General features: G+C 32.2%; 1 protein-coding gene across 1 annotated transcript in view; it reads left to right on the top strand.

Annotated features, from left to right (window-relative positions):
* SI (sucrase-isomaltase) overlaps positions 1 to 26807 on the top strand; it is a 79764-nt gene that overhangs the window by 16415 nt on the left and 36542 nt on the right. The window contains exons 13-24 of the mRNA XM_047755123.1: positions 1194 to 1278; positions 2203 to 2320; positions 4006 to 4177; positions 7760 to 7876; positions 10302 to 10456; positions 11570 to 11654; positions 12432 to 12488; positions 13647 to 13771; positions 19400 to 19488; positions 20238 to 20287; positions 21233 to 21403; positions 23835 to 23990. Coding sequence (XP_047611079.1) covers positions 1194 to 1278; positions 2203 to 2320; positions 4006 to 4177; positions 7760 to 7876; positions 10302 to 10456; positions 11570 to 11654; positions 12432 to 12488; positions 13647 to 13771; positions 19400 to 19488; positions 20238 to 20287; positions 21233 to 21403; positions 23835 to 23990 — 1380 coding nt within the window. The remainder of the gene's footprint in view (positions 1 to 1193; positions 1279 to 2202; positions 2321 to 4005; positions 4178 to 7759; positions 7877 to 10301; positions 10457 to 11569; positions 11655 to 12431; positions 12489 to 13646; positions 13772 to 19399; positions 19489 to 20237; positions 20288 to 21232; positions 21404 to 23834; positions 23991 to 26807) is intronic.

Genomic DNA, 26807 nt, shown 5'->3' with positions numbered 1-26807 from the left:
AAGAGGAGCTAATGGATATCAGGGAATAGCTAAATTTTTTTGTCTGTTTATGTCACAACATCTCTACTTTCCTGAAGTTCTCATTATTACTTGCCATTATTTAAATTATTCATGTAATAATTTATTTATTCAATCAAGGAGAAGGAGAAATACACACTTCTTGACCATTTGTAGTGTGATGTGTATTTTACATGAATTGTCTTTTTTAGCACAAAGATTTTACTTAACTAGTTATGGACATAGAATTAGTAAGTAGCAAGACAATGTTGGGGCCTCAGTTTATGCAGCAAGAAAATCCATAAACACAATACCCCACAACTCTTGACTCCAAGAGATATTTAAGTCACTGGTTCTTATGATATAGTCCAGCAGTCCTGGGGTTCCCTGAGACTCTTCCAGGGATTCAGTGAGGTCATAACTATTTTCATTAGAATACTAAAATGCTATTAGCCTTTTTTCAGTTTCATTCTCTCATGAGAGTATAGGATTTGTGGGCTAAGCAAAGAATGCTGTGACTAGCTGCTAGCAGTGCACATCATAGAAATGTGATAAATAACCAGCTAAAATTAATGAAATATGTTGAGTAAATAAATGTGTTGAAAATATGTATAGTGACAGACACAGTGAGAAGACTGATTGAACCATTTAGAAAAGACATTTGCTGTATTTCCTGTTGTGGCTCAGCAGGTTAAGAATCCAACTAATATCCGTAAGGATGCAGATTCGATCCCTGGCCTCGTCCAGTGGGTTAAGGATCTGGCCTTGCCACAAGCTGTGGTGTAGGTCAGATATGGCATTGCTATGGCTGTGGCTTAGGCAATGTAAAAAGAAAACAAAAAGAAAAAACAGTTGCTTATTACTTTTAATGTACATAATTAGTTCTTTATAATTAAAACTAGGAAAATGAAATACATTTTGGTTGTATTCAAATCCCTACCTTTGTTATTTTCTGGTATATACACTTATGCAAAAGCAAATAGTATAGTTTTTCTCAGTATGATGTTTTGTTCATAGCCAGAAGCAGAATCATGTAATGAATATAGTTAAGCAGGTTTGTACGTTAGTAGCTTATATTTGTCTCTAGGAGTAAAGGAACATCATGGTTGTCCTATATAGAATATTTGCAAGCAAATAGTATCTGTTTACATGATTTATAATTATAATCTGCTGTTCTTTATTTTATATCCATTCAGGACATGAACGAAGTTTCCAGCTTTGTTCATGGCTCAGAGAAAGGATGCAGTGACAACAAACTAAATTATCCTCCTTTTACTCCAGGTAAATTTAATTTAATTATCTCCTTATGATTAACTGAAAGTAATTTTCCTATTTACTTGGAAATTCTAGCATGTATTTCTCAGTCATAAACTTTGATATATTTTAGAGACCCTGAAGAAAATGTATTTTTTCATTTATTTGCCTGTCTTACTTTGGGCCAAAATATTTATGCCTAAGAAAAGGGGCATGCTTTTAAACTTTGGTATAGAATATTGATTTATCTTTACCTCTTATTAATTGCCATTATTAAATAATTAATGAAAATAAATAAAATTAGTTTGAAATCATAATTTAAGTGATAAAATTTTATCATGAGCCCTCTGCTTTGAATCTGTGAGGTTATTAGATATATCAATGTGGATAGTTAAAACTCATGTATTCTAAAGACATGCTTTCACCATTAAGAGTGGGTAAAAATGTAAACCAAGAAAGAGATACTCTCAGGGGGATTGATTGCTGTAAGGACATCTGAAGAAAGATGGCAGTAATTATTATAACACCATACAAGCCTGCAAATTAAAGCATAATAAAAGCTGAAAAGCAGAGATTTGAATGGTTTCTAATTGTGTTACAAGTCTACATGTGTGGAATTAGATTATATTTAAATAAATTATAAAGAATTCAAGTGGATACATAATTTTATGATGTAGAATACAGAAGATATTTATTTATTTATTATGGTAAAGTCTATTTTTTCATGATTTGTTTATTATTGAAGCTAAGAAACAATATTTATTACTGTAAATGCAAATCTAATGGTTAATTAATAAGAGTGGAGAGTTGAGACTGGGACTTAGCATAAGTTGTCATCTTTCATTATTTTTTTAACTAAATATGATATTACATAGCATGTCATTTAAGAACTGTAAAGTTTAAAATGGCGAAATATTTCTTAATAAAGATTTCTTATATATTTTTTCTAAGGTATTCTTGACAAACTCCTGTATGCCAAAACAGTTTGCATGGATTCTGTGCAGTACTGGGGGAAACAGTACGATGTTCATAGCCTCTATGGATACAGCATGGCTATAGCCACAGAGAAGTAAGTACAGTTTTTTTTCAGAAACCCCTTTCATATTTATTGTCTAGAAATAGATTTGGGAGTTTACATATAGTGGATAATAACGAGAGTTGGAAAGTGAAGAAAGATAATATTTTCATGATAAAAAATTAGAGCATTAAAAGCATCACTTCTTTTACCAATATTCACAAATTTGGAACTTAGTTATCAAGAACTACATGGTATACGTATTTACCTGTGATCCTTTTTAAATTCATAGATTTAAATTATCTTTCCAAATTTTGGTTCAGTTTGCTACCTTTGAATGTGTGATCTAAGCATGAACCTCACAATTGCCCCAGGAGAATAGTGTTTCTCGAACAAGTCTTTATTTTTAAAAAACAAAGGCTTCAGTTAAAATGTAGTTTTTGGAGTTCCTGTCATGGCTCAATGGTTAAGAACCAGACTAGTATCCATGAGGATGTGGGTTTGATCCCTGATCTCACTCATAGGTTAAGATCTGGTGTTGCGGTGAGCTGTGGTGTAGGTCACAGACATGGCTCAGATCTGACATTGCTTGTGGCTATGGTGTAGGACCCCTAGCCTGAGAACTTCCATATGCCATGGGTGAGGCCCTAAAAAGTAAAAAATAATAATAATAATAATAAAAATAATAATTTTTAAATGTAGTTTTCTATGTAGTATCTCACAAAGTAATTTTCTAATAGAATATGTTACTTGTATATAAAAAAAGGAACATGATACATAACAAAAGGGACAATTACATGTTGATTGCCTACTATTTTTCAAGCATTGAATAAGTACCTATAATGCAGTAGTTAATAAAACCCAGATTCTGGGTCAATAAATTTTAAATTATCTCATAGTTAAACAACTGTGATCAAGTTTTAATTCAAGCCCATGTTTGTCTGGTCCCAAGTCATACCAAGATATCAAAATTTTATGCATTATCTTCATAATGTTTGTTTACCTTACTTAAACTCAGTAGAGCATTATATATCGTAGTTTATAAGTAAATAAATTATAGAAAGGGAAAACAACACTAGTTCATATTATAAAGATAATGGTATAGAAAAAACACCTGAGAATATTATTGTAGTTTTATTAAGGTAGTCCAGACAATTTTATATGATGAATTAAACTTTTATAGCTTTTTTCTGATTATTTTCCAATTGAGGAAAAGAATTGTCAGCAATACTCAGTACTCATAGATCTAAAATGAACAATGCTAGTATTTGAGGATGCTGCACTTATAGAAACAAAATAAAATACCTATCAAATACATAAATTTTATTTCAACATTGCTTGCTATATTTGAAAATGCAGACAATAAGATATAATTAGCATCATTGCACCACAAAATATGTATTGGCTTCTAGTTCAGATTACTACATTTTGTATTATAAAGAGATTTTAATGGATTTGAATCAAACATTTCAAAAAAAACTATTGAGTGGATACAAAAAGCACATGTTTAGTTTGGAAAAGAAAGTCATTTGAAGTCTAAATCATTTTTAAAAGATTTCTTTTCTCTGTGTTTGATCAGATCATATTTAAGTAAATATGAACCGCTAAACACAAAATTGATATAAAATATTGAGGAAATAGTTGCAAATGTTATAGCTTGGCTCTAGGAACTGTAAGTTAAGATTTTAGAATTTATGAACATCAGTATTATTTAAAATAAATGTTGATGTTATTTTTAGAGCTGTAGAAAGAGTTTTTCATAATAAAAGAAGCTTTATTCTCACCCGGTCAACTTTTGCTGGATCTGGAAGTCATGCTGCACATTGGTTAGGAGACAATACTGCTTCATGGGAACAAATGGAATGGTCTATTACAGGAATGCTGGAGTTCAGTTTGTTTGGAATACCTCTGGTAAGCAGTTTTAATGTTATTTATAAAAACTGTAATTGCACTTAATTTTGTAATATTATCATTTTAATGATTTTCACTAAAATGATTAAGGCATGTGACAGAAAGTTTCAATCTTTATTCTTACAAAATTTATGAGAAAACTAAGAATGTGAATGATGTTTATAGCATTCCAGCCATTAGATTGGAAAAATGGAAACAAAATTTAATCAAATAAAACTAATTCATGAAACAAAAACAAGATAAACAAAGCATAGAAAAGGCTTATATAATAAATATAAAACACCAGAGAAATGGTAGAGAAATTTTGCATTGTGGTAACAGTATCAAACAGTATCAAAAAGAGATAATTTAAAATACTAGACTATCAGTTTAGGTTAAAAAAATAATAAAGCTGTTTCCTCTATTTAAAAGATAAATGATAAAGACAGATAAATTTCCCAAATGTTTAAAGCAGAGAAAATGTATACTAGGCAATTCTAAACATAAGAAATCTGGTAAGTCTCTATCTCAAGCAAAAAAGAACTATGTAATGTTAATATTCAATAATAAGAGGGCCATTACATAATAAAATAAATGTAAAATATTTAGGATATTGTAGTAATTCATTTATTCTTTTTCTCATATGGATTGAACAAAATGAAGACCAAAAACAAACCAAACAAAAAGAAAACACATGAGTCTTAAATTTGGAAACTAAAAAATTCTATTACCAAATGATTCACCAAAATAAACTTAATGGAAATGAGGGGGAAACCTTAGAACTGAATGTTAATAATTGCACTTTATATCAGAACTGTAGGATATCAGCTAAATTGGTACTTAGAGGAAAACTTTTAGTCTTAGATATTCAGATTAAAAACAAAGAAGGATTGAATATTAATTGGTGGAGTGCATGAATTTAAGAAAACAGAAAAAGAAAAATGGAATAAACCTAAAGAAAGATATAGTTCATGAAAATAAGAAATGAATGCAGTGAGAGCAATGTGTCTAGAGAAAAATTAACAAAGTCAAGGTACAAAGGATACTCTGAAATTTTGAATAAAATAGACCAATACCTGGCAAGTTTTTGTTCAAAAAAAAGAAAAAAAAGCAATATCATAATATATTTCAAGATAAGCTGTTATATAGTGTAGCAACTAATTAATAAACAATATTCAAACTAAGTGTAGGACTTTTTGAGAAAAATCTTAACTAAATAAAGATATACAATGTTCACAGATAAGAAGTCTCAATATATTAGAAATATACATTCTTCCCAGTTATCCAAATTTAATGATGTTCCAATTTAAACTATTAAAGGAATTTGGAGAACATAAAATATTATTCTAAACTTAGTCTGGAAGACAATACAATTTAAAGTAGAAAAGAGCACAAGGATTTGCCTTACCAAATAAAAGAGCAATGTAACACAGTGATATCTAACTGAATATTCAAATTGACTAATATGGCAAAATCAGACATGGGCTCATGCATAAATGGAATTTTGTTTAATGGTCACACTATCACTGTAGATCAATGAGGAAAGTATCAACTATTCACATGGACAATTAATCCTCCACTTAAAAAATAAAATGGCTCCATGTCTCATACTATACACAACATGTATGTTAAAAGTAAACTTTAGGAGTTCCCGTCGTGGTGCAGTGGTTAACGAATCCGACTAGGAACCATGAGGTTGCGGGTTCGGTCCCTGCCCTTGCTCAGTGGGTTAACGATCCGGCGTTGCCGTGAGCTGTGGTGTAGGTTGCAGACGCGGCTCGGATCCTGCGTTGCTGTGGCTCTGGCGTAGGCTGGTGGCTACAGCTCTGATTCGACCCCTAGCCTGGGAACCTCCATATGCCATGGGAGCGGCCCAAGAAATAGCAACAACAACAACAGCAACAACAACAAAAGACAAAAAGACCAAAAAAAAAAAAAGTAAACTTTAAACATCTTAGAAAAAAATATAAGTAGGTAACATTATGATGTTAGGTTGAGAGAACTCCTTAAAAGAACATAGAAGGTACACATAATTAAGAAACACGAATCTGGTTATGACAAATCAAAACTTCTGTTCAACAAAAGTCTATTTTAAAAAGTTAAAAATAAAATGTTACCTACTACTGGAAAATTATCTTTTCAATTCATATAGCCAATAATGATTAGTATTTAATTTGAAGAACCTATTACAAATCTGTAGAAAGTAAAAAAAAATAGAAAAATTAGCAAAAGATATATAAGGCAATTCTATAGAAATAGACTCAATAAGTGACCCATATGGACTCAATAAAAAATATGAAAAAATTCTCAACTTTCCTAGTAATCATATAAATGCAAGTAAAAACTTTGATGAGATATATTTAATATGTATAGATAGCTAAAAAGTAAAAGTCTGAAAATATTGGAATTTGGAAAGTAAATAGAGCAATGGGAACTCTTCTGTACTGTGACCATGCTTATAAATGATTCCAACCATTTTGATTAATAAATGTACATTTCCAGTAAGTCAGGAAAATAAGGACATGTGTGTGTGTGAGTGTATTCTACAGAAAAAAAAAAGTTTTTTACATATTGACAAAGAAACATATATCTATATATACATATATATATTTCATAGAAGCCTATTTTATAGTGATGGGATCCTGTGCAGTAGAGAACCATGGCCGTATCAACATAATTTAATCTCACAAAAATAATATTTTGTGAAAAAAGTGAAATGCAGTATAATACATACAACATGCCATTTATGTAGTTAATAAACATGCAAAACAACATTATATATTATATATATATATACAATTTAGAAAAATGCTTATAAGCAGTAAATACTTAATTAAGAATAGTAATTTTTTTTCTCTTGGGTCCTTGAAGGAAGAAGAATGCAATTATATATGAACACACATCTGGCAATTTTAAAAAATATTTTAGTTCTACAGTAATATATTATAAATGGGAAAAAACAAGTCATAGGAGGCAAGTTTTGGTTTAAGAAGCAATACATTTGTTGTGGTAATGAATTTGACTAGTATCCATGAGGCTGTGGGTTTGATCCCTGGCCTCGCTCAGTGGGTTGGAGTTTCAGCATTGCTGTGAGCTGCAGTGTAGGTCACAGACATGTCTTGGACCTGGCATTGCTGTTGTTGTGGTATAGGCCGGAGTTACAGTTCAGGTGTAGCCCTAAAAAGCAAAAAAAAAAAAAAAAAAACAACATGCAACACATTTTAATAAAACAATTTCAGTGAGTTACCTGGTGGCCTGGTGGTTAAGGATCTGGTATTGTCACTGCTGTGGCTTGGGCCACTGCTGTGATGCAAGTTTAATACTGGGCCCAGGAACCTTGTCATGCCACAGCCGTGGACAAACCCTCCACCAGCCAAAAAAAAAAAAAAAAAAAATTTCAGCTTTGTACATTTGAATTAGATGCAAGTATGTGGCAAAAGTAGAAAACAGAGAAACCAGGCTAAGGAAGAGTATATGAAGACAGTAAAACAAAGATTGTAAGTTAATGCAAATTAATCAATTAAGGCATAAAATGTGATGCTCTGGGAAAACTTGAGAACTTTTACACTATAAATAATATGTATATATATATATATTATTTAGGTTGGGGCAGATATCTGTGGATTTGTGGTTGAAACCACAGAAGAACTTTGCCGAAGGTGGATGCAACTTGGGGCTTTTTATCCATTTTCCAGAAACCATAATGCTCAGGGATATGAGGTAAATGCCTCTTGTTCTGCATGTTTCAAAATAAAACATAATTTTATTTTTAGCAATGTACTTACATTCACACCTATAGGAGATCTGATATAAAAGTTGTAGTGGGAGTTCTCATTGTGGGTGCAGTAGAAATGAATCTGACTAATATCCATGAGGATGCAAGTGCAATCCCTGGCCTTTCTCAGTTGGTTAAGGATCTGGCATTGCCATGAGCGGTGGTGTATGTCACAGACATGCATCAGATCTGGTATTGCTGTGGCTGTGGTGTAGGCTGGCAGCTGCAGCTCCAATTCGACCTCAAGCCTGGGAACTTCCATATGCTGTGGGTGTGGCCCTAAAAAGCAAAATAAATAAATAAATAAATAAATAAATAAATAAAAGTTTGTAGTATATTTTGTAAAGAAGAGTTAGAAGTCCTCTTCTCAAGGCCTATACATATTATATATATAAAAATATAGTCGTATAAGACAATCATGACACAGTTAAAACATAAATATTTTCTTTAAGCCTGAAGCATATACACGTTTTAAATCACAATATTTTAAATTAAAGCTAAAGCTTCTTGAGTCTGGATTCTTACATTTTAATACGAACTTTTCTTTCTTAAAAATATAATATTAAAGATTTTCAGAGAGTGCAGCAGAAACGAATCTGAGTAGGAATCATGAGATTGCCGGTTCGATCCTTGCTCAGATGATTACGGAATCAGTGTTGCCATGAGCTGTGGTATAGGTCACAGATGTGGCTCAGATCTGGCATTGCTGCGGCTGTGGTGTAGGCAGACAGCTGTAGCTCTGACTGGACTCCTAGCCTGGGAACCTCCATATGCTGGAGGTGTGGCCCTAAAAAGCAAAAAAAAAAAAAAAAATAGGTTTTTATTTTACTAAAGATACACAGGAAATTAAAGACACTTGCGAAAGTATTTTGAATCCAGGGTCATTCTGTAATAAATAAAACTGGAATGACAGAAGAAAAATATCAAACTAACACTTAAAACATGGCATCTTAACTATCGGGAGGCTAATATACCAACCATTAGCATTCTGCATGCTGTGGGTTCTCATAATAGGCATATTTTTCAGAAGGAATGGGGAAATTAGGTGAAGCATTAAGTCAATTAAGTGCATGTTGGTTAAGAAATTATTCACTGTCACACATTGGGACTTAATTCTGTTTGAGAAGAGGGATAGACACTCAGAGCTCAGCTTGGAAGGAAGCATGCATGATACTATATAGGTAAAATGTGTAAATTGAATATTAGTCACTTCCTAATCTACCTAAATAATGCTTCAAGAAATTTGTATTCATGGAAGACCCTGATATAAATTATATTACACTTTATGTTCATTTCTGTTCTCCGAAAAGCAACGCCAAGACAGAATTAGACGTATCAGAGATTTATTGGTGAAATATATGGGGAGGGTAATAGGGTGGGAGGGTAAAGTGGAGAGAGCCTTAGATCACAATTCAGGTCTGAACCTGACAAAGATGAAGGCAGAAAAGAAGATTTAATAGGCAGAGTCATATACTACAGCCCAATTCTAAGGAAGTTCAGTCACGCCTGTGGGAAGTCCTTAAAGTTGACTGCTAGAAGTTCCTGTATCTCCCAGGAAGGGGCCTGAAGTGTAATCCCACCATGCTCATTGATTTCTTGGAAGCAGACAAAGGGATATATAGCTTTCAGGTAAATAACTATGGTAAGTCCAGGGAGATGGTAGCTGGTTCTCCTAGTTAATTTTGTTACCCACTGTAGGAGATCCTAGCAGCTTTGCTCACATCTCTACACTATGGTTGAGAGAGTCAGTTGATGTAGCTTGGGCTTGTCAGGGAGGCTGTCCTTCAAGGTGTAAGCCTACAGGCTGGCCAGGCAGCTCTATTCTCTGTATCCTTGGGCTGGCAGACCACCTAGGCTTATTGTTCTCATGACAGTGGCAAAACACAAGGCAGCAAGTCTCCCAGGAAGTACATTTCAAGCCCTTACTTGAGATTGTCACATGTACTAAGACTCACTTGGCCAAAAATTGTCATATGGCTGAGCACAAAGGCAAGTGGTGGGGAAACATGCTCCACCTTTAGAGGTAGGGACTGTGAAGTTACATAGCAAAAGTTAGAGCCAATTAATTCAATCTACCTCAAATAATGGAAAGGAAGAACTCTTTGTTAAAATATTTTTTCATCTTCTCTGAGTGTGTGTATGTATTTAAATGTACTTTAAATCAAAATTTAACTAATGCATTTATCCAAATGAATGAATGAAAACTAGAAATATTCATACATTTTGATGTTGAAATAGGAGTAATCTCAACTTTATATAAACAAGTAAAAAAGTATACATTTTGGTTTTCAAAAATAGACTAAATGCTACTATTTTAATTTTTATTCATATTTTAAGTTTCTCATTTCAATTCCTCTATTTATCCCACAGCATCAGGATCCAGCATTTTTTGGACAGAATTCTCTTCTGGTTAATTCATCAAAGCACTATTTGAATATTCGTTATACCTTGTTGCCTTTCCTCTACACTTTATTTTATAAAGCCCATATGTTTGGAGAAACAGTTGCAAGGCCAATTCTTCATGAGTGAGTACTATGTTCAAGAATTCCAGTGTCTTTCAAATTATATTCAGACATATAAAGAAAATTAATGGAGGCAAATCAAGCTGTCAAGTACATTTTTGCTACTTGTTCTTATATTTGCATAAGTGATTTGATACTGTGGAATGTCAGTAGTAAATATAGTTAGTTTGGTGAATTGAACAAGATTAATCTAGAAATATGAGACTAGTATAGAACTCAAAAGGACAAAGATATATAGAATACATTAGAAAAAATTATATCAGTAAGATTAAATATAGAATTATTAAAAGCATAATCATTTATATGGTGAAAGTCATCTGAATATAGATCAAATATAGTATAGTTACAAAACAATGAATTATTCTTGTCTTTTTATATTTTGACCAAAGCAGGGCCTTTGCTTAAGAAGTGATTAAAGATCCTTTCATATATAAGTGATATCATATGGTATTTGTCTTTCTCTTTCTGACTTACTTCACTCAGGATGAGAGTCTCTAGTTCCATCCATGTTGCGGCAAATGGCATTATTTTGTTCTTTTTTATGGCTGAGTAGTATTCCATTGTATATATCTAGTCACTTATGATGGAGCATGATAATATGAGAAAATAGAATGTATACATGTTGTGTGTAACTGGGTCACCGTGCTGTACAGTAGAAAAAAAATGTATTGGGGAAATAACAATTAAAAAAAAATCCTTTCAAATCTAAGTCAAAATGGGAGTTTATAAAGAAAAAGTTTAAGGGGAAAAAAGTAGAATATGAAAGATTTCTGGCACTTGATGAACCTAACAGGAGAAAATGAGTTAAACAGAATAGTTGTTTATTACAGATTAAAAGGTACTTTATCCTGTATAATAGATTTTTTTTTATTCCAAATGAACTAATTTCCTCTCTCCCTCTGTCTCTCCTTTCATCAATATCTCCCTTCCTTCCTTTGTTTGAGTGTCAGATGAACTATAAGGGCATAAGAACTATAGATTCAAAATAACATATCAAACAAGTAAAATTAAAACTAATAATTATTCCCAGGGGGAACCGTAAAATATAAACCAAATGAAGAATTTGGATAAACTTATTTTTTGTCTTTGTAATGTAAACATTGTCATTATTCTTAGGTTTTATGAGGATACTAATAGCTGGATTGAAGACACTCAGTTCTTATGGGGCCCCTCATTACTTATTACCCCTGTCTTGAAACAGGTAGGATTTATTACAATTTTAATATGTTTATTGCTTAAAGATAATTTTGTATAACCAAATCCACACTAAATGACAAAACATCTGGGAACTGGATGTCACGCAATAGACGGTTTCAATTTGATAAATGTCAAGTTAAATTCTATAATGTAGAAGAAGTTTTGAAAAATTAGAAATATATTAAGTAGATTTTTGCTTTTCAAAAGTATAGTATGTAACTGGGGAGAAGAAAATTATATAAAATTAGTATTATTATGAAAAAGAAAGCTTTGCCTATGAAATTAAATCTTAGTAATTATAAGGAACTCTCACTCAAATGGACATAGACATTGAAATTTGCTATGTTGTAAATAAAGGAGAACTTGAAAATCAGTGGATTGTATGAAAATATTGAGAAAATAATGGAATGAAATATTTGTTTTTTACCTATTACTTAAAATTCTATATGCCATAGAAATAAAGAGAAATGAATGTGTTCATACACTCAACTACCATAAGATTATAACAATATGAATTCATTCATCAATTACTTTAGTTGCCATTCATTTCATCTTTGCTGTTGGAATATTTAACATTATGATGTTATCTAAAACTAGTAAAATAGCCTTTTGATTATTATTTCAAGGAAATATTGGCATGTAAAAATATGAAGGAAGTTTTCTTTTTCACTTCACTCTGAAAATTCTACTTAATGTTTGATATGATTCTCTTCTGCTAAGTGTTGAAGTAAAAAAATATATATACATATATATATATATAAATTATCTTGCTTTATTTTAGGGAGCAAGTACAGTGAGTGCATATATCCCTAATGCTACTTGGTATGACTATGAAACTGTGAGTAACTTTAATATAATAATAAACTCATAGGTATTATATTGTCTAATATTTATACATGGAAACTGAACTCCAAATGCATAGTGTACCTATTTTCAGTTTTTCTGTTATTATTATAAAGAGTAATAATTCCAAATTTTAAAAATGTGTGAAAGTCTGTGTAAGTATACATTTTGTTGCACTTGAGCAAGTATAAGTTTCATTGTACATTTGATGTTTTATTCTTAGTGTAAAGATTTATCCATTTTAAATTGTGGAAATAAAAGATCGAGTCACTTTAAGAAGGAATGGTAACTTATTTTAATAGTTTTCCTATTTTACATATTAATCTTGTAGTCAGAAGAATTGAGTTAATCTTAAACATTTGCTTTCGTATGGTATCTTGAAATGCTTGAGAAAGATTTTGATTTCAACCTTGAAAAGGTGATGTAACAGGATGAATACACACAATCTATTTTTTAATTGACCAAGACATTTTAAAAACTACTTACTTTAAAGTGAAGTATGTTGCATAACACTTGTATTTGCTAAGCAGACCCTTTATTTTTATAAGAAATAATGGTATTTTAAAAATCCTTTCTAAGGACATGATTAACTTTAAAACAAGGAATAAAACTTAGGACTAATTAGGAATATTGTTAATTATTGCAGAAAGGACATGGAGTTCTCTTTTGTTTTTTGGAGAAAGTAAACAAATCCTGTGATTCGATCAGTAAACTGAAAAATAAAGTTTTCTTAAAAAGTTGGAAAACGTTAATATTCATTAAGATGACATGAATTGGTCATAATAAGAATTATTTCTTATCTTCTTCTTTTTTTTTTTTTTTTTTTAGGGTTGCACCTGCAGCATATGGAGGCTCCCAGGCTAGGGGTTGAATCAGAGCTGCAGCTTCAGGTCTACACCACAACCACCATAATGTGGCATGTGAGCCATGTCTGCTACCTACACCACAGCTCACAGCAATGCTGGATCCTTAACCTACTGAACAAGGCCAGGGATTGAACCCACTTCCTCATGGATACTGCTGCAGTTCTTACTGCAGAGCCACAATAGGAACTCCAAAAATTATTTCTAAGTGTAAATTCTATGTGTAATTCTTGCAAAATGGGGTTTAAAATCTGTGAAATATTAAAAAAATTTTATCTTCCAAATATTAGGGTGCAAAAAGGCCATGGAGAAAACAACGTGTTGATATGTATCTTCCAGCAGATAAAATAGGATTACATCTTAGAGGGGGGTATATTATTCCCATCCAACAACCTGCTGTAACTACAACTGCCAGGTAAGTTGAAAAGTCATTAAATGAAATCTGGACATAATTAAAGTTTTAATATTTCATACTTTTATTAAGAATCAAAGATCAGTATTTATCTTTTCACCATAGTATATTTGGCACATGTAAGGAATTCTTAAATTTAACCATGATAATTATAAAAAGAAAAATCAAATTGTGTACATTACTATAAATTTCTTGATTTAAAAAAAGAACATCATTAGATTAGAAATTTATTTCCTGTGCTGAGAGTGTACTGACATTCTCTAAAAAATAGGTATAAAGTTAATTTCTTATTTTTAATAAAAAATGAAAAATTAAGTTATATACTTGATTAAAGTTGTTACATATTTGAATTTTCAATACATAAATGTCATAATGCTTTTATTTCAACTAAAATGATTTCGGTTAATAAATGAGGTAGATATTTGTTTAGGTAAAGAACAAGATAGAAATAGTTCTTACAGTTTCTTCAGTAAGAAGAAATTTTAGAACTATTTAGAAAATGAAGAATGAACTTGAAATTCTGGTGCTTCACCTTGCAGCATTCACTCTGGGTACATGAATGTCTACTCAGACAGGGTATGACTTATTGAATCCCCACATTTCCCCATATTCTACATCACCCTCTATTACTTACCCTGCTGTGTTTTCTTCATAACTTAGGTGGAATTATATTTTTACTTTTTTTAAATTTTTATTTATTTATTTTTATTTTGCCTTTTCTAGGGCCGCTCCCACGCAGCATATGGAGGTTCCCAGGCTAGGGGTCTAACAGGAGCTGTAGCCATCAGCCTCCACCAGAGCCACAGTAACGTGGGATATGAGCCATGTCTGTGACCTACACCACAGCTCACAGCAACACGGGATCCTTAACCCACTGAGCAAGGCCAGGGATCAAATCCGCAACCTCATGGTTCCTAGTCGGATTTGTTAACCACTGCGCCACAACGGGAACTCCTATTTTTGCTTTTTAAATACATAATGTGTTTACTTCTCTAGATTATAAACTCCATGAAGGCAGGATCTTGACATTTCACTGGTTCAGTCCCCCAACAAATATCAGTCTACTATAGAAAATTCTCCCCATCTTTTAAAAATATTTGTTATGGGAACAAATAAATTAATGAGTGAATGAATGTGTGTTCATGATTTTGTTATTTTTGTTTTCTAGAATTGATTAATATTATAACTGTTTCATGACTATGTTTTCAAAAAAATGGTTATACTCTAGAGCTGCATTGAAAAAAAGAAACATGTACTTTGATGAGTACATGCTGGAAGGAATGTATTCTGTACAGAGCAGTTACCTGGACTGTAGAGCCTCATAGGTATTATTTTAGGTTTAAAAACCTACAGTAGTATATAACTGAAAAAATTATTAATCATGTTACAATTCTCCTGATAGAATTAAATTCACTTTTATGGTTATTAGAGATTCCACCTAGCATTTAAAATTTTATTACCTAGTGGTCTTCATTATTTAGTAACCTTGATGCATTATAATTTAGTTAATGTATGTGTCAAATATATGTTGAATTGAGCATTCATAAAATATATATTATTTTCTTGTTTGGATTTAAATATTATTATACTGTTTAAATTTTTATGGTGCCTTGGCCACCAAGAAATTTTATTTTATTTTATTTTTTTATTTTTTAAATTTTTTATTTTTCATTTATTTATTTTTAAATTTTATTTATTTATTTATTTATTTATTTATTGTCTTTTTGCCTTTTCTAGGGCTGCACCTGCGGCATGTGGAGGTTCCCAGGTTAGGGGTTATCGGAGCTGTAGCCAGCAGCCTATGCCAGAGACCCAGCAATGCAGGATCAAAGCTGCGACAGCAACCTACACACAGCTCACGGCAATGCCAGATACTTAACCTACTGAGCAAGGCCAGCGATTGAACCCACAACCTCATCGTTCCTAGTTGGATTTGTTAACCACTGAGCCACTATGGGAACTCCTAATTTTTTTTGTCATTTACTTTTATATATACTTTTTTCTACTGTATACCATGGTGACCCTGTTGCACTTACATGTATACATTCTTTTTTCTCACATTACATGTTCCATCATAAGTGACTAGACAGAGTTCCCAGCGCTGCACAGCAGGATCCCGTTTCTAATCCATCCCAAAGGCAACATTCTGCACCTATTTACCCCAAGCTCCCAGTCCCTCCCAGTCCCTCCCCTTCCCCCCTTGGCAACCACAAATCTTTTCTCCAAGTTCATGATTTTCTTTTCTGTGGAAAGGTTCCTTTGTGCCATATATTAGATTCCAGATATAAGTGATATCATATGGTATTTGTCTTTCTCTTTCCGACTTAACTTCACTCAGAATGAGAGTCTCTAGTTCCATCCATATTGCTGCAAATGACATTATTTTGTTCTTTTTTATGGCTGAGTAGCATTCCATTGTGTATATATACCACATCTTCCTAATCCAATCATCTATCAGTGGACATTTGGGTTGATTCCATGTCTTGGCTATTGTGAATAGTGCTGCAATGAACATGCAGGTGCATGTGTCTTTATTAAGGAAAGTTTTGTCTGGATATATGCCCAAGAGTGGGATTGCTGGGTCATATGGTAGTTCTATGTATAGGTTTCTGAGATACCCCCATACTGTTCTATATAATCGTTGTACCAGCTTACATTCCCACCACCAGTGCAGGAGGGTTCCCTTTTCTCTACACCCCCTCCAGCAACTTGTTATTTGTGGACTTCTTAATGATGGCCATTCTGACTGGTGTGAGGCGGTATCTCATTGTAGTTTTGATTTGCAGTTCTCTAATAATCAGGAATGGTGAGCATTTTTTCATGTGCTTGTTGGCCATCTGTATATCTTCCTTGGAGAAATGTCTATTCAGGTCCTTTCCCCATTTTTCAATTGGGTTGTCGGCTTTTTTGCTGCTGAGTTGTTTGAGTTGCTTGTATATTTTAGAGTTTAGGCCCTTGTCAGTTTCATAATTTGAAACTATTTTCTCCCATTCTGTAAGTTGTATTTTTGTTTTCTTTTTGGTTCCCTTTGCTGTGCAAAAGCTGGTCAGTTTGATTAAGTCCTATTGGTTTATTTTTGCTTTTATTTCTTTTGCTTTGGGAGACTGACCTGAGAAAATTCATAAGGTTGATGTCAGAGAATGTTTTGCCTATGTTCTCTTCCAGGAGTTTGATGGTGTCTTGTCTTATAGTTAAGTCTATAAGCCATTTTGAGTTTATCTTGGTGCATGGTGTGAGGGTATATTCCAGTTTCATTGATTTGCATGCAGCTGTCCAGGTTTCCTAGCAATGCTTGCTGAAAAGACTGTCTTTTTTTCCCATTTTATATTCTTGCCACCTTTGTCAAAGATTAACTGACCATAGGTGTCTGGGTTTATTTCTGGGTTCTTTATTCTGTTCCAATTGTCTGTCTGTCTGTTTTGGTACAAGTACCACACTGTCTTGATGACTGTGGCTTTGTAATACTGCCTGAAGTCTGGGAGAGAGATGCCTCCTGCTTCGTTTTGGCAATTCTGGGTCATTTGTGGTTCCATATAAATTTTTGGATTGTTTGTTGTAGTTTTGTGAAAAATGTCATGGGTAATTTGATAAAGATTGCAAGGAATCTATAGATTGCTTTGGGTAGTATGGCTGTTTTTACACTATTAATTTTTCCAACCCAGGAGCATGGTATATCTTTCCATTTCTTTGCATCTTATTTGATTTCCTTGATTAAACTTTTATTAAAGTTCTCAGCATATAAGTCCTTTACTGCCTTGGTCAGGTGTATTTCCAGGTATTTGATTTTTTGGGGTGCAATTTTAAAAGATATTGTATTTCTGTATTCCTTTTCTAATGTTTCATCATTAGTATACAGAAATGAGACTGCTTTCTGAATGTTAATCTTATATCCTGCTGCTTTGCTGAACTTGTTGACCAGTTCAAGTAGTTTTGGGGTTGAGTCCTTAGGATTTTCTATATAGAGTATCATGCCATCTGCATACAGTGACAGTTTTACCTCTTCTCTTCCTATTTGGATGCCTTTTATTTCTTTTGTGTGGCTGATTTCGGTGTCTTGGACTTCCAGTGCTCTGTTGAATAACAGTGGTGAGAGTGGGCATTCTTGTCTTGTTCCAGATTTTAGTGGGAGGGCTTTCAGCTTTTCTCCTTTGAGTATTATATTTGCTGTGGGTTTGTCATAAATGACTGATTATGTTAAGGTATGTTCCCTCTATACCCACTTTGGTATGAGTTTTTTTTAATCATGAAGGGATGTTGGACTTTGTCAAATGCTTTTTCTGCATCTATTGAGATGATCATGTGGTTTTTGACTTTTGTTAATGTGGTGTATGACATTGATTGATTTGCATATGTTAAACCATCCTTGTACACCTAGGATAAATCCCACCTGGTCATGGTGTACAATCTTTTTTATATGTTGTTGAATTTGTTTAGCTAAAATTTTGTTGAGAATTTTTGTGTTTATATTCATTAGAGATATTGGCCTATAGTCTTCTTTTTTGGTGGTATCTTTGTCTGGTTTTGGAATTAGGATGATGGTGGCATCATAGAATGTTTTTGGGAGTGTTCCTTCTTCAACTTTTTGAATAAGTTTAAGGAGGATGGGTATAACTTCCTCTTTGTATGTTTGGTAGGATTCTTCTGTGAAGCCATCTGGTCCTGAACTTTTATTTGTAGGGAGTGTTTTTATGACACTTTCAATTTCATTTCTAGTGATCAGTCTGTTTAGTTGATCTATTTCTTCTTGATTCAGTTTTGGCAGGTTGTAGGTCTCTAGAAAGATGTCCATGTCTTCTAAGTTGTTGAATTTATTGGCATATTCTTGTTAGTATTATCTCATGGTTTTTTGTATTTCTGTAGTATCCATTGTGACTTCTTTTTTATATCTTATTTTGTTTATTTGGGTTTTTTCTTTGCTCTTCTTGGTGAGTCTAGCTAGAGGTTTGTCACTTTTGTTTACCTTTTCAAAGAACTAGCTCTTGGTTTGATTGCTTTTGTCTATTGTTTTTTGAATCTCTATTTTATTGATATCCCCTTTGATCTTTATGACTTCCTTCCTTCTGTTGACTTTAGGTTTTGTTTGTACTTTTTCTAATTCATTTAGGTGGTGGGTTAGGTTGTTGATTTGAGATTTTTCTTCTTTTTTGAGGAAGGCCTGTATTACTATTAAATTCCCTCTGAGCACTGCTTTTGCAGCATCCCATAGATTTGGAGTGGTTGTGTCTTCATTATCATTTGTCTTGAGGTATTTTTTAATTTCCTTCTTGATTTCCTCATTGACCTATTGGTTTTTTAGTAGCATGTTGTTTAGTCTCCATGTAGTAGGTTTTTTCTCATTTCTTTGCCTGTGGTTGATTTCTAGTTTTGTGCCATTGTGGGCAGAGAAGATACTTGAAATAATTTCTATAAAGAAATTTTATGTCAAATTTATTATGTTTTTTCCTTTTATTTTCCAATTACATAAATTATTTTTTGCAATGATAAATTATTACTAAATATAGACATGAATTTTTTTTAATATCAGTCCTCTCATGTGAATACAGAACTCCTGTTGAAATGGATTTATTTACAGGATATTTCACTATTATAAATTTATTTTTAATTATATTTGCACCCAAACTTACTTAACAGCCGAAAGAATCCTCTAGGCCTTATAGTTGCATTAGATGAATATAACACAGCAGAAGGAGACTTTTTCTGGGATGATGGAGAAACTAAAGGTAAGTTTCAAAGTGATATGCTTTTATATGTTCCTTTTGATGTTGGGAAATTTTGCCTTTATTATAAAATTGCATCCATTTAAAATATGTCAGAAGTTTTAATTTTTAATTTCTTTTTTTTCTATGTTAAGATTCTAGGTTACTATGAAATTTAACATTGTTATTTAAATTATATATCCTAATTTAGTTTTGTCTGTTGATTTATTATAAAAGTCTTTGACAAGTGTGGACATCTTTATTTATTAGAGTATTATTTAAGATTAAAATAATTAACAACTTCATAGATGTATAAATTTTATTGTTTCAATTCTTTTAAATGATTATAGTTGTTAAAACTAAAATTTTAATACTGTAAAAGAAAGTGAGCATTAAAGCTTTAGTTAATTATGTAGGAAGAGGAGAGATAAATTGGGAATTTGAGATTAACAGATACACAATACCATATATGAAAAGATAAACAACAAAGACCTACTATATAGCACAGGGAACAATAATCAATATCTTGTAATGACCTTCAATGGTGCAGTTCAAAAGAAACTGGAAAAGATTCATTTCTGGGAAAATAAACTACCAAAATTGTTTAGTTTAAAAATAATTAAGAACAATAATTTAAAGAACAATCTGTTTCATTTGCTTCATTAATAAACAATATCTATTTTTTGAAATTTTCTGTGTTGTATAACTGTAAAAATAAAACAGAATTTAACCTTACATTGTGACCTGATAATTTTATTTTTTTCCCATTTCAGATACCATACAAAATGGCAACTACATTTTCTATACATTTTCAGTTTCTAATGTAAGCATTCTCCTTGGACACATAGCTATATATACTTGTTAATGTCTGTTTTATGTCTTTTCTTGGAAAGATGTTTCATTTCTCCACAGAAATCAGTGAAAAGAAATGAAATAAATTGTTAAATTTAAATTATTAAATTATGAATTACCTTAATTTTTATATTTTAATAAAATAGATGATTTTCATGAAATTGATTCAGAGAAATCTAACTTATAGCACCGTGTCTATTTTAAGGAACATGTTCTGAGAAAATAATCTCAACGTATTTGAAAATGTTTTAATATATCAGTAACAGCAGTAACTGTCATGGATTTGGGTGTAAATGAAAAAGCTATGCACAAAGTTAAATACTGAATAAGTAGTAGCAATGCTTTTTGTAGATGTTGGATTTCTTCATATATTCTTTTTTTGCCAAAGTTATTTGTCACCAGCATTAGGACTAGAATGAGAAAGGATCTACATGATTTGCATCATGCATAATGTATCCCTGAAAGTAAATGTTATGGCATATATACCAAAATAATTTTTAAAGAGTTACTAATAAGTGTACTTATTTAAGGTATTTAAATGTGGAGAGCTGTTGGAGGGTGGGGGGTAGATGATTGCTTCTTTTCTATTTAAATACTAAATAATGCTGTATTAAACACTAAATACTGAATAATACTAAATTATTAATAATATCAGTATGAATTAATTATAAATTATTTGAATGCAGAATACTGTCTTAGAATTTTGTCTAACTCCTATCCTCTGGCCTAGAGATTTTCACTTAGCAATTTTCATTAAAATATGTATTAGTTAATTATTTTTTATTTAGCAAATACATTATAACTTGTATATTTTAGACCTATAATATTTAATTAATATAAATATACTTATTGTTATTTAAGATTTGTATCCAATTATCTTCTACTTGTTATATAATATTATATACTTTTTTTCCAGAACAAATTAGATATTATGTGCACACATTCATCATACCAAGAAGTAACCACTTTAGCATTTGAGACTATAAAAATCCTTGGGTTGATAGACACGGTTTCAGAAGTTTCAGTGGTGGAAGGTGATCAACCAATGAGTGCTCACTACAATTTCACTTATGATGCTTCCAACCAGGTAGATACAATCTTTTAAAGTATTTTAGTTGTTACATACACTCATATTTAACCTTAGTTTGGCTAGTTTTTTTTTTTTCCTTTTGCTGGCAATATTACATTTTAGGTCATTTCAATTTATTGAGATACTGAGATATCAACCTTAGGGGGGATCCGTACTACTCCCTCTCTATTTTATTTTATCTTGGCCATCACTTCTATATGGCTTCCTAATATGTTTTTTTCATACCATTCTCTACCCTGAACTCTAACTTAACTTGCATATGATAAATAATCTAAATGTTTTAGCTTCTCATTTATATATTAATTTAATCCATCCCTTCAATTATTCTCCCTACTTCTCTTTTCATGAATTTTCTTTATCCTCAATATATCTTGAGGATGAAGATTTTTTTTTTTAAATTTGTGTTTCTATTCTCCCCTGGTAATAGTCCCTTTCTTATCCTATAAATTTTTCCTCATTTAATAGGTATACTAGAGAGGAAAGGGAAAGACACAATTGGGCTCAAATTCCAGCCCTACAGTCTGTGCATTTAAACGTAATAAATTAATCTTTAATTATCTCAGCTTCCTCATATATAAAATGTAATATTTAATCATAATGTTACCTCAGGTAACATTAACATTATATATATAACATTAATGTTATATATATATATATTTTTTTTTTGTCTTTTTTTCCTTTTCTTGAACCACTCCCATGGCATATGGAGGTTCCCAGGCGAGGGGTCTAACCAGAGCTGTAGCCGCAGGCCTACTCCAGAGCCACAGCAACGCGAGATCAGAGCCGTGTCTGAGGCCCACACCACAGCTCACGGCAACGCCAGATCCTTAACCTGCTTAGCAAGGCCAGGGATTGAACCCGAAACCCCATGGCTCCTAGTCAGATTCATTAACCACTGCGCTGTGATGGGAACCCCAAAATTAATATATTTTAAATGTTAGACAAAAAAAAATTTAAAACATGGAAGTGATTTTTATTGACATTTACTTACCATTCCTATAATCTTAATTATTAGCAATGTCAGCTTAAATTCTAAACTGGGATATAGAACATTTTCTTAGAGTATTTTTATCTAGTTCCTAAGTCTTCTGGCCCAGAATTTTTCACTTAGGAATTTCTATAGCCATATATGTTATTTTTTATTTAGTGAATAAACTATAATGTATATATTGCTAGGAATATAAGAACAAATCAATATAAATTAATTAATACAGGCTTACTGAGAACTTTATGACTCTAACAAAGATTATCAAGAGGGCAAATACAAAATCATTTTATTTGGTTTTTACAATCCCAGTTTGTATCTGTTTCTATTTTTATGCCTACGTAAAGATATATGGAAATTCCCATTGTGGCGCAGCAGAAACTAATCCTACTAGTATCCATGAGGATGCGGTTCGATCGCTGACCTAGCTTAGTGGGCCAGGGATCCTATGCTGTGGCTGTGGCATAGGCCAGCAGCTGTAACTCTGATTCCACCCCTAGCTTGCGAGCTCCCATGTGTGCTGCAGGTGCAGCCCTAAGAAGCAAAAAAAAAAAAAAAAAAATTTACAAAGACACTTGAAGATAAATCTTTCTAATTCTGCTGTGCTTGGACTGATCCTTATATGAATTTTTATTCATGAATTAGAGAGTTATGAATGTAAGTTAAATATAAAATAAATAAGCTATACAGATGAAAATGGGATAAATTTTGCCCATATTATAAACAACTAAACAAAAATGTGCAATATTCTAACAATGGAAATGATTGTATATTAGAATGTATGTATATATGTATATGTGTACATATATTTTAAACACTATATTCTCATTTTTTTTCTTTTTGCATAGTGCCATATTATCTCCTCTCCAACTTGCCCCTCAAATATGTTTAGCAGTGGATAAAATTAGGGAAATAATTAAAAATTATTTAATTAGGGAACCTAAAATAAATCAATGGTCAACTTTTTCTTCCATTTTTCTTCTTTGAGGGAACTAGTATTTATTTCCTAACTAGTATGCCCCAGGCATTGTTCTACATGTTTTCAATTTCACATATTATTTTTTCTGTATAACAACTCTCTTTAGTAGGGGTCATTATATCCACTTACAAGGGGAGGAAACTGAAGATAAAATAGAATAGACAATTTTCCCAAAGACTCATGAACATTAAGTGGAAGAAATTAGAACTGAACTCATGTCTGGATTTAAAGATAATTTTTTTTTACTAGTGTTCTATAATTGAAGTTTTCCTGTCTTGAGAGTCTAGTTATTTCAGTGGTAAGATATGTTTACTCCTCTCTATCCTTTTCTTTTATTATATATTCAAATCATTAATTATTTGATTTGAAGAATTGCTGTGGGGTTGCTGCATTTATAAATGTAAAGTCTTTTTAAATTGTCCAATGGTGAGACATACTCTCTAATGTTTTCTTTGTCTTCAAAGTATCTACTAATTTACAATCTCAAGTTTAACCTTGGAAGAAACTTTACTGTTCAATGGGATCAAACTTTCTTGGACGCTGAAAAGTTTACTTGTTATCCAGATACAGACACAACAACTAAAGAACTCTGTGAAGAACGTGGCTGCTTATGGCAAGAGGTAATAAGAATTTTAATTATTCATGATATGGCTTTCATATAGGTATATAAATGTAAATTTTACATATTATAATTATAATTCTACATCATAGAAGTTAAATTCATCTAGAGGAGGATTTGGAATTTGAAATTAGGACTTCTAACAGAAAATTTATGTTTATCTTAATTAATTCTCAAAAGACATAGCTTTGTAAATGTCAGACTAAATCTAAGTGTAAGTTGCTTTCCAGGCACTTTGAATAGTGTAATTTTATTTAATAAAATAGTACTCTATTTGTTGCACTCTTAGATGTTGGTTGTGGTTAACTAGCTTAATTGAGCAAGGTGTTATACCAGTAGGGGGCAATCTTTCAAAAGCATTGTCTCAAGTTATTAAAACTTCTGAAATTGATTGATGGGTTATATCTGTTCCACTAAGGGGTGACAATTCCTGTCAATAATTTTGGCCATTCTTTCAAGAACAATGAGGTCATCGATGGCAGAAATTTTTACAGAAAGGGATATGGAAAGAGTCCCCTTTTGTTATGCTTATTGTTTAAACTTTGGGCTTTTGGGTTTTGTCAACAACAACAAAAAGGCATTTATTTCATATGACCAAGAAACTCAATGCATGTATTGTATCACTAAGAAGAGTCTAGACACATCTGCCAGTGACTTCCCAGAAATGTCTGTGCTTATATGAGGAAATTCATATAATCTCTGCCACCAGAGAAGTGGTCTCCATTCCTCTCCATTACTTGATAAAGCAGCACAATCTTTATAATTAGGAAAGTTTATGGAACAATTGAAGAAAATAAGTGAAGAGGAGAAAAGATTCTGTAATCAATAAAAGCCAAATAGTAATGTATCATAGCAGTATGTCTCCAGGATCTTCTCTTTACATTGCAGATCTTCATCTAATCCAAACGCATCCCTCATTGCATTCAGTGCATGGTCACTTACTTCCATTATCAAAATGAATCTAAAGGATGGATACTAAAGTTCTAATAATTTCTAATCATAAAATTTGAAAATTTTATTTTTCTCATTACTATTACTATTTGTATTCAAATTCTTATAGGTTTTTAGGTCAAATAAGTGGAACTTTAACATTAGAAGTCCATTAAAATATGATGATCTAGAGTATAGATAAACTTTATGTTTCTGTAGACCAGACTGTTTTCTCATTGATTCAGTTAACAAATACTTGAGAACTACTATGTTCTAGGGACTGCTCAAGGCGAACAAAATAAACAAAACCCTCTCCCCTGAAAGTGCTTATTTTGGTGTGGGAAAACAGATAATTTAAAAGTATTAGGTATATACGTTAGATAAGTGTTATTAAGAAAAATAAATCAGAAAAGAGAAGGAGGTGTGTGGAGAATGCTAGTGGTGTAATTTTAATAATTGTACACAGAAGTTTTCTTTGACATGACACCATTTTTTGAAGGAGATGAAGGAAAGAAAGGAAGGAATGACATGCCAGAAAGAAAGTACTCTAATCTGAAGTGCATCTGAAGTGAGAATGTACCTGGTATAGTCCACAAACAGCAAAGAGGCCATTGTGTCTGAAACAGAATAAGGAGGAAAGAGTAGCAGAAGATGCTATTATAGACATATGGAAACAGATAATGCAGATCAATCACTTAGACCATTTTAGGATTATGATTTTTACTCTGAGATAGAATGCTACTGGAGAGTTTTGAACAAAAGAATGAGAAGGTTAAATTTCCATCTTAATGGGGTCATATGACTTCTGTGTTGAGAACAGACAGAACACCAAGACAGAGAGACTAGGAAAGAGGCTATTGCCATGATCAAAGTAAAATATTGGTAGATTGAGCCAGAGTGGTTATGATAGAATTAGTAGTAAGTGACTTACTTTTGTGCATGTTTTTAAGATAAAGCCAGAAAGGGTTGTTTGGATGTGGAATATCAGAAAAGAGTAAAAATGACTTCAAGTTTTTGGTTTAAACTTAAAAAAAGAGGAGGTTGATATAATGATAATAACAAAGATTGACAAAACTGTGGGGGTGGAGACCAAACTTGTTTTGGACAAATGCAGGCTGAGATGCTCAATATAGATCTATAAGCAATTTTCCAATTGTGAGATGTAAACTTACGAAATTGAAAATTTTATATCATTTGTAAGATATAAAATGTAGAGTCATGGAGTTCCCTTCATGGCTCAGTGGTTAACGAACCAAACTAGGATCCATGAGGTTGTGGATTTGATCCCTGGCCTCACGCAGTGAGTTAAGGATCCAGCATTGCTGTGGCTGTGGCGTAGGCCAATAGCTGTAGCTCTGATTCGACCTCTCACCCGGGAACTTCCATATGCCATAGGTGAGGCCTGAAAAAGCAAAAAAAAAAAATATATATATATATATTTATATATATAGTTGAGTTAGCAGCATACATACAGTGTTTTAAAGCCATGTGATGAGATGACATCGTCAAAGGAATGGGTTTGAATAGAAGAAGCAGTCCAAAAACTAAACCTTGAATTGTCCAACATTTAGACTTAGGGAAATGATAAGAGGCCAGAAAAGAGATTGAAAATGAATTAAAAAAGAATTAGGTTGAAAACAAAGAAAATGTTCGTTCCTGGGAGCCAGGTAAACAAGGCATTTCAAGACAGAGAAAATTATTAAACATGTAAATTATGCTTATAATAAAACCCAGAAACTGACATTTGGATTTGATGGCATGGAAGTCTTTGTTAACTATTACCAAAGAAATAAATATGGAGTACTGAGAGTAAAGCTGGTCAGAGTGAGAATGAGATTTGAGTGAGAATGAAGAGACAAGTTGGAGATAACATGGTGAACATTCTACA

This window comes from Phacochoerus africanus, chromosome 1 (genome assembly GCF_016906955.1).
Source record: "Phacochoerus africanus isolate WHEZ1 chromosome 1, ROS_Pafr_v1, whole genome shotgun sequence".
NCBI lineage: Eukaryota > Metazoa > Chordata > Mammalia > Artiodactyla > Suidae > Phacochoerus > Phacochoerus africanus.
This window is presented reverse-complemented; position numbering and strand designations above follow the sequence as displayed.